General features: G+C 42.6%; 1 protein-coding gene across 1 annotated transcript in view; it reads left to right on the top strand.

Moving 5' to 3' along the window:
• Nucleotides 1-7319, top strand: part of TNIP3 (TNFAIP3 interacting protein 3) — a 32865-nt gene extending 25546 nt beyond the window's left edge. Inside the window, exons 11-12 of the mRNA XM_005427064.3 lie at nt 1572-1632; nt 6487-7319. Coding sequence (XP_005427121.2) covers nt 1572-1632; nt 6487-6518 — 93 coding nt within the window. The 3' untranslated portion in view covers nt 6519-7319. The remainder of the gene's footprint in view (nt 1-1571; nt 1633-6486) is intronic.
• Nucleotides 7320-8408: the final 1089 nt, after the last annotated feature.

Below are 8408 nucleotides of genomic sequence, written 5' to 3'. Positions count from 1 at the left end.
TGCTGGAGCGCCGGTGTCAGTCTGACTGGTTGCTTTGTAACTCCCAGTTTCATTCTGACCCTTTTTTTTCAATTCTTTGCCTGTGTGAGTTGCTGCTCTGAGCTTTGGGTACCTCCCTGAGCAATTTGTTAGCAATGAAGAAAGGTGTTAGAATTTAATGGGTGTCCTGATACGTAATCCTGCATGTTTAGGCTGTGCTTTTGCTTTTTCCCCTCTTTTTCTGTTCTTGCGCTTTTTCTTTCCTTTTTACACTCTAGTAGAAACATTTTGGTTAGTCTGATGTGAAATACACATCTTGTTCTTGAAATTAATTCAAGTTTGCAGGGTACAGGTACATAAAAAGAGAATTGATCAGAAAACATAAAATTCACCAGAAACTCAAAAAAACAATGCAAATGAGTGTAATTTGAGCCATTGTTGAAAGACTACCTGTGCTTAAAGCTTGGAATCAAGGTCTACTTTGTTTGCACACAAGCACAGAATTAGTTAATAATTCCTGTGACTGGTACAATTTACGTTGAAATACAATAGCTCCTTTTTTTCCTGACAGTGTATGAGAGTGATTACTGCCGTACAAGCATGAGTGACAGCAAAACATAAAAGTTAAATCTGTTTTCTCTCTCTACAGCTTCATCCTGCCATCTTAATTCAGGCAAAACTTCTGTAGGAGTATATGAAATTTGTTCCCTGCAAATTGAAATCTGCAAGATTCCCCTTGGGGCTACTCAATGATTTTGTCAGAGTAATTTCTGCAAAACAAGAATCATTTTTCCAGTGTAACTAATTTGAAGAAGCAATTACCTAGACTTTGACAAGCTTCCATGGACTACTTATTCCAGACAGACAGCCTAACACAGCTTCAGCTGAAATGGCTGGTCCCAGAGTTGTTTTCTCTAGTGGTAATTTGCTACTCATTTGCCACAGTGGGTGGTTAAACTATAATGCACTATTTCTTCCAAGATTTCCCTGGACAAAACTGTGTCTGCATGGACATAACCTTTCCAGTGCTTCCTCTTAGGAGAAAGATGGGAATTTTCCCTATCCCACGGTGTTTGCAGGAAGTTATTTGGTAATAGCTAATGCTATAGAAACAACTGTGCTAACCTGTGAGCAAAGGGAGGAGGGGAGAGAACTTTATTCCGTGGTTCATTCCTGTCACACTGGAGCATTTTACAGCTGCTACAGATGCATTCAAACTGGAGCAGCTTCACCGGTTAGGTGGGCCAGGTTTCTCTGGGGTTCTTTGGTAGAGGGAGATGCCTGCTGGTATCTTCTGCTGCACTTGATTCCTTAGCCCTTTTAAAGTCCGGTTTGGTTCTCTTAATGTGTCCTTGTGATTTGTGGGATCTAGAAAGGTTTACACCAATTTTTCTGATGCCATAAGAAAGGAAGCAAGCTGGAAGACCGGGATCGGTGGAAACAAACCTAAATAAGATTTTGTTTTAAACTGCTTTTGTATGGCTAATGAGAGGCTTCACAGCACAATTATGTTTTTATCATGTCACTGCTCTTTTCTTTGAAGTGCCTGTGAAGTCCATATTGCTGCAATAATGTTTTATTGTTCTGTGCAGCCAGACTATCGGTGGTATGTTCCTGACCAGCTTCCGCCAGATGTGCAGCACAAGGCAAATGGTAAGACAGCAGCTGTACAGAGCATGTATTAAATGGACTTTTTTTCAAATGGAGGCCTTTGAGGGATGTAGAGTAAACTTTCCTGTCTATCTGTTGAGTGCTTATGTGACAGCTTTGCCTTGGAGAGTCAAGGCTGGTGTGTGTGCACCACAGGTGAGGTTTCTGATGTAATGCCCTCTATGTTATAGCTTTGTTGCTATTCATAAAATGTCTCTATTACACATTATAGGATCACACATTTGCCTCATTAAACACCTAGTAATAGTCCTAAAGAAAAGATACCCTCAGAATTCTCCTTAGAGCTTCTGTTGCTCCAGCGAAGACCGAATTTAATGAAGAGCCGAAACAGGGGGCCAGCATGGGGCAGGTTGAGGAGTCCTTGGTAACAAAGTGCAGGCTTTAGGATGTTGTTTCACCTTAAAGACAAAATGCCCATTGCTGTTCCTGGTCTGTTCTGGTAGTTCAGGTACCAGGTCTGAAAATAGAGCCATGGAAGTGAGCAGAGTTAAATACTTGCCAAAGGGTCAGTACAAATTATTTTTTGGAAACGGGGAGAGTAATTAACATCTGTATCTGGATATTAAATCATTCCTGGATGTTTTGAAGTACTTGTTTCAGACCACCCAAAAGATGGACACTGCCATCCCATGGTGCCAGTGGGTCTCATGTGGGGCTCCAGGGATGCTGAATCCAGAAGCTGCTGTGTTACATCTGGAAGAAGAAGATGGCTACAGAGGAACTATTCCATTATTTGCTGTCATCCATTTTTGCCCAGAAGAGAGGATAGAGCGGGAATGTAGCTCACCAAAATGGCTGTTGGGCATCCCATAATTACACAGCAGCTCTTTGCAGAGTTCTGATGTGGTCACAGGGAAAGTAGTGCTGTGCCTGCACAACAGAACAGGAGATTAATTTTGCCATTCCTCCCACTCAAACTCCAAGTGATTTACTGCACCAGAGGATACAGGGAGGATGTTTCTAACAGGGAATGAAACCAGTCCTGCCACCAACTGCAGCTGTGGTCCAGGGCAGTGCACTGGGGGGATCTGAAAAAGGAGAGCTCTTCTTCCACCCTGCTTGACTACATGACTTGACTTCTCACTCCCTGAGGAAAACTTCTTGAAAATCTCTGCTCTGTCTTTCAATTTCTGTTCCTTGCCCAGAACATCCAAACACCTCCTTCTCAACGGGACAGGGATTAGGATACTTGAGACTTTTCCCTTCCCTTTTGGCTCCAGCCCCTTTAAAGAGGATTTCTTAATAGTGCAGTGTAGGATGTCTGCTTTAACAGCTTCTGGGCTCTTATTCTCTTTATCCTGACTGCTGCAACAGATGATTTTGATCATTTATCCATTGATCACACAGAGGTCAAACCCCCACTCTTGAGTCACTAGCCTGGCTTTATGTATTATATATAGTTGTCTATGTTAAATCTGCCTGTAAGTATTTTGGGAAAGGTTTCCAAGATAGAAGCTCCAAGAATATGTGATGAGCAAGAGTTCTTGATGTGCCCATTTCTTTGCTCCATTTCGTACAAGTGCTAATTACACTGGTGGGTCTAAATGAGCCAGCATGTGCAGCAGCATTCCTGGTTCTCAGTTCTCATCCTTCATTTTCTCAGTAGATTATAAAAGGACGGATAAATCTCCTCTCTGCTGAGCTAGGTCTTCATTATAGGAAACAAATCAGCAGTGAAGCAACTTTTAGGCATAAACCAGTTTCCTTTAGGAATGCTATTTCAGTAGATTGATGTTTCTAGGGAAAACCTTTAAATTTCCCTTAACAAATTTTCCTTTGATGCTGGGCATTTTTTCTTAAGTAATAATTATGAAACACAAGTCACAGGTTGTAACTTCAGAGCTGAACACAGTGAAATTAGTTGGGAAACTGGTAGTTTTGATAATATTCCATTTTAAAAAACTGATTTTGAGAGATCTGAAATCTGTGAGTCTCATAATGTGATTGGGACTTTAAAGGTGTATGTCACTAAGCAGGACTTAGTAATTTTTTCTGTAGTTTTGTATAAGAGGAACCTTCACTGTGTTTTCCTCCCTCTCCTGGGAGGGAGGAAGGTGCTTGCACTCAGGTACTTTGGCATTTGTCTTGGGTTCTGCAGGGGTCCTTCTGTCACCAGCTGTAATCTCATGTTTTCTGTTTCTCCTGTAACCATATCTGTACTTCTGACTGACACCATTCTCCTTAGCTGCTGCCATGGTAAGAGGAGGCTGTCTCAAAGGACTGCTGCCCTTGTTAAGCCCAGTTTGTCTTTCTATTTTGTCTAAAAAACATTTTTTGCCATCATTTATATATAATTACCTCTGAAGAATTTTTAAATTAAAAAAACCCCAACCCTTTGCTACAGAAATTTGATGAGCACTATTTGATGCTATTTTCTAAAGTTTGCTCTCCAGACTGTTATTTTCCCCAGAGATATGTTTTGGTAGTTGGCGGAGGATCACTTATGCAATGTTGTGTCCAGCACTGAGCCCCTGTGGTTGTGTGGTGGTTTGGATCTGGCACTTTTAGATTTGAGCCCTTTCTAATAAACTGGGAATAAATTCATCAGAAACAGGAAAGGATGAGGGAAATAGGGTAGGCAAAATGAGAGTAAATAAGAACTCCAACCCTCAAAATCTGCTTAGAACCTCAGATAACTCATAGCCAAGTTCAGCTTGTCCTCCTAAAAAGCAAAGGTGTTTCCTTTCAGGTCCCAATATATTTCCATGAATAGCTCTTCTTTCCCACCTCTGGACTGATCCCTCCCCAGGTACCTTGCTGTGCAGGAAATCTTAGTCCTAAAATATGCTGAAGTTCTCCCAGCCTTGTCTTGTTGGACCAGCAGTGCTGCCTTAGGAGGAAATTTAGCTCCTAAGTCTCTCTGTGCTCTGTTACACTCCTGATGTCAGATTCTGACCTTTTTGTTCTTGGTTATATTGTTCTGTTTGGTTTTTGTTGTTGATTTGGGTGGGTTTTTTCTAATTTTTAAGGAGCAAGGCAAGAAGATTTCCAGCAAATGTACTTAATGTCATTTTACTTGGCAAGCAGTATTGACTTCCTTCCTTATTGAACTGTGCAAAATTGAAAAGACAGTTGTAAAAAAGAGCTTGATCTTGGAGATTTTCCCTGGACCCAGATATTTAATGCAAAATTCTCTGGAAAAAAGGTTTATTGCTCAAAAGCCTACTCGGGGCAAGAACCCTTTTGCATGCTGCAACTGCTGGCACGTCTTGCCTTTTCACTTGCACAGTTAATCCTACTGCATTTCTTTCCTTGGCAGAAATGTTCCCAGTAGATGCATTTAAGGACCCCAGTTACCCCTTCAGAACATCAGATACAACCAATGGGTTTCTCCAGCCTGAGCTGGATGTTTTTATCTTGGATCCAGTGATGCCAGGCACGGGGAGAAGCCCAAATGGAGCCTTTTGCCTCCCTCTCCAGGGGTAGCTCTGGAGGCTTGTGGCAGCAGCTGGTCACCTCCTCGTCTTGGCAAGCTCAGGGAAAGCAGAGCTCAACCTGCACAGCCCTAAGGGTGCCCAGATGAGCACATGGATGTGCCTGCTTACTTCCATTAGAATCTCATCTCCTCTTCCTTTCCAGTCTGCTGCTCCCCAGATTTTTGCCCTGGAGGCACCTAATTTGCTGCTAATGTTGTTATAATTACAGCTAATTGGAAGAAGAGGAGGGAGAAGTGTGGGGTTTGCCACTGAAAATAATGACATCTGTAGGGAGAGGGGGGGGAAATATGAAAAACTGAAAAAAAATGGATTTGTGGAGGTCTTCTGTAAAAACCAGACAGAAAAAAAAAAGTCAATTAATTGACATCTTAATTTTCCTGGAAAAAATCCCAGACCCAGACTAACATTTTTGGTATTAGCATCTCCTCAGCGCATACATTACATGAGAAATTATCAGTGCTTCCAAGTAGTCAAGACAGATTTAATTAGCAGCTTGCCATCCTCATTGGGAATGAAAATGTGATTATTTTCAGCATTTTTACTGATCCAGCTTGATTTCTGGTACTGCAAAAAGGCCATTAGCACACTTCTGATTCCTAACTCCAGAGCATATGAAGTTAAAGTGCTTTTAAAAGTCAGCTTGAGCTGAAGATCACAGAATGTGTTGTAGTTCTTCAGAGTACCAGGCAGAAAAGTCTCTTGGGAAGAGGAACAGGATATGTGATTTAAACAGCTGCACGATTTGATAATTTTATTTCTATGAGCCAACAGATCAGGATTCATCATTCCTGATGTTTTCTCTAAGTGAAATAGTGACTGCATTTGTGCTGGTGCTACTAGAGAAGTGTTAGAGCATTTTTCCAAAACGTTTTGAAGCTTCAGGAAGCATGTGTTGCACCAGAATAGCATCTTTCCTTTCTTCAATTTTGTTTTATTTTCCTAGCTTGAGTGACTTACTATCAAACACATATTTGCACCACAGACACCTGCTTAGCCTTGGGTACTAATTATTGCCGCTGTCAGATTTAGCTGCTCTCTTGGGTGCACCTAATTCCAATGTACGCCTCTGGGCACTGCTAAATGTCAGCTGATCTTTTAAAAAAGTCTGGAAAGATTTTACATGGGGGCTTTAAACCATGAGACCCTACTGTTTGCTCTGTGTCAACCACCAGGATTAGAGGATGGTTGAGAAGGAGACTCCTGGAGCACTCTTTGCTAGCCCCACTCTCTTTTGCTTCTTCACTCCTACTGCCACTTCTATTGGTTTGATTACAGCCTTGTAGTGAAGTACAGTGTTGGATTTGGGGGGTGTGTGTGTGAAAGTGTTACAAAATGGAGGAAAATGACTCCTGAGTGAGTTGCATTTCTCATGTAATTCCCATTGATTTTGCTTTTGCAGATTCCTCTCTGGAGAAGGGAGCCCATCGCTGACAGCCTCCAGCCTGGAGAAGTGTAAACCAAAGGCTGCAAGGGACTCTTGCAACTTCATTATTCTGTTTTCTTCTGGGTTTTTTTTTTGCTCCTAGCTCCTTATCTCTTCAGTGCATGTGATTTATGTCTGGTAAAATCCCTGTGAGGACAATAGAAAAGCAGCTCACACAGGCTGGTGATCCTCAGGATCCAGTTAAACTCTGCTGGGAAGCGTTACTGCCCTTTGTTCTGAAGATGCTGTTTGTGCTGCCTTGTGAGAATCTCTTTAAAAGCCTCATCAGAAGAGATGCAGTTCTTGCTGGGGATTCAGACTGTCACATCTGGTTTGAATTCAAGAGCTTACAAGCCCAATAGTGATCTGATTTTTTTTGTGGTTGTTGTTTGGGAATGATGAGGATTTTTATTTGATTCCAGGGAATGGTTTGTTGATTGATCTCCTTGAATTCTGTCCTCTCCTTCTTGGTTGGTAAAAGGGAAATCTGCTTCACTGTTTAAACCCCTTTGTGTAATTCTGATCAGATCAGGGTACCACCCATGCCAGGCCAGCTAAAAAGTGCCCATTTCCCCTTTTGAGTCCAGGTAGATCTCCTTTTGTTTTGGCTCTCAAATTACATGTAAAACATAATCACCTGGGTTTTTTCTGTGTGTACTTATTTGTATTGCAAGAATTTTAGTAGAAATGTTGAATGGGTTCAACTTCTCAGTGAATATGGCTTTATATTTCCAAATTATTCTTGTAATGAATCTGAACATTGTCATGTAACCTCTAACCAAGAATAAAACCTGGCTTTTTAAGTGAAATTGTATTTAGACAATAATTTTTTTCAGAAAATTTTGGTGGATGAGTGTCCAGCAAACATTACTTGATAATCTACGTGCAAGATTGTCTCTTCCCTTCAGGCTTTTAAGAAGGCTGCTGTTGAGAACAGGTATCCAAACCTGCTGGGCCCCCACCTTGAAAGAAAAAACGGATTTTTGCAGGACAGATGTCATGGTAGCTCAGCAGTGTTTCATGTGGATTTAAATTCTGACACAAACAGTTTTTTGAGCTGTGCAAAGACAGTCATCAGCTACAGGATGGCCTGCATGTGTCATTTCTGCTTCTGGAACAGGTATTTCCATTCCTTTCAATATTCAAAGGCCTGTGCATAGAAATAATAACCTTACAGCATTAAACATGTCCAGCATTTGATTCTGGGCTCAATGGGGAACAGCCCATGGGAAAGGATTCTTCTGCTTTTACATTGTAGAGCAATGCTGCTTCTGCCAACAGGGATGAAAGAGCTGACATTCCTGACTTAGAGGGCAGACTCAGGAAGAGCAGGAGCAAAGCTCTGGGCAAGGCAGCCTCCAGAGAGAGGTTGTTTTTGGTGAACTATTGAAAATTAGAGTGTGACTGCAACCTTAGCTCCACAATGGCCTCCCGAGTCTCTGCTAGAGAGAGGGGAGTTTTTATCTCCGCATGAATCTGGGGCTGGCTCGCAGCGGCAGATAATGCAACAGAGCACAATATAACCCGCTCCTCCTGATCAGCAATTTGGCTAATAAGGGTGAGATCATGGAAAATGCTAATGCACTGCCTTCGGAAAATCCAATTAGCATGTAACCTCCTTCAATGGGAGCTCCCAGCAGGTGACCAGCGCTGCGGGCAGCGCACCCGCGCTCCGAGGCGCCGGGAGTGCCCGGACAGACGCGCTCTGTGTGCTCGGTGCGGGGGCAGCCGCCCGCTCCATTCACCGCCGCTCCTCTCCCCAGCCCTCCGCGGAGCTCTGCGCCGGCCATTTGTGGGCTTCGCTCATTGTCTGACAGCGTCAGCTGGCCCGAAAGGGCGATTGAACGCGAGCTTTTCACAGGGAGAGAATGGTGTTTGCGGGGCTATCTTTATAGTCA

This window comes from Geospiza fortis, unplaced genomic scaffold (assembly GCF_000277835.1).
Source record: "Geospiza fortis unplaced genomic scaffold, GeoFor_1.0 scaffold636, whole genome shotgun sequence".
Taxonomy (NCBI): domain Eukaryota; kingdom Metazoa; phylum Chordata; class Aves; order Passeriformes; family Thraupidae; genus Geospiza; species Geospiza fortis.
Note: the sequence above shows the minus strand (reverse complement) of the source record. Positions and strands in the feature narration are given on the sequence as shown.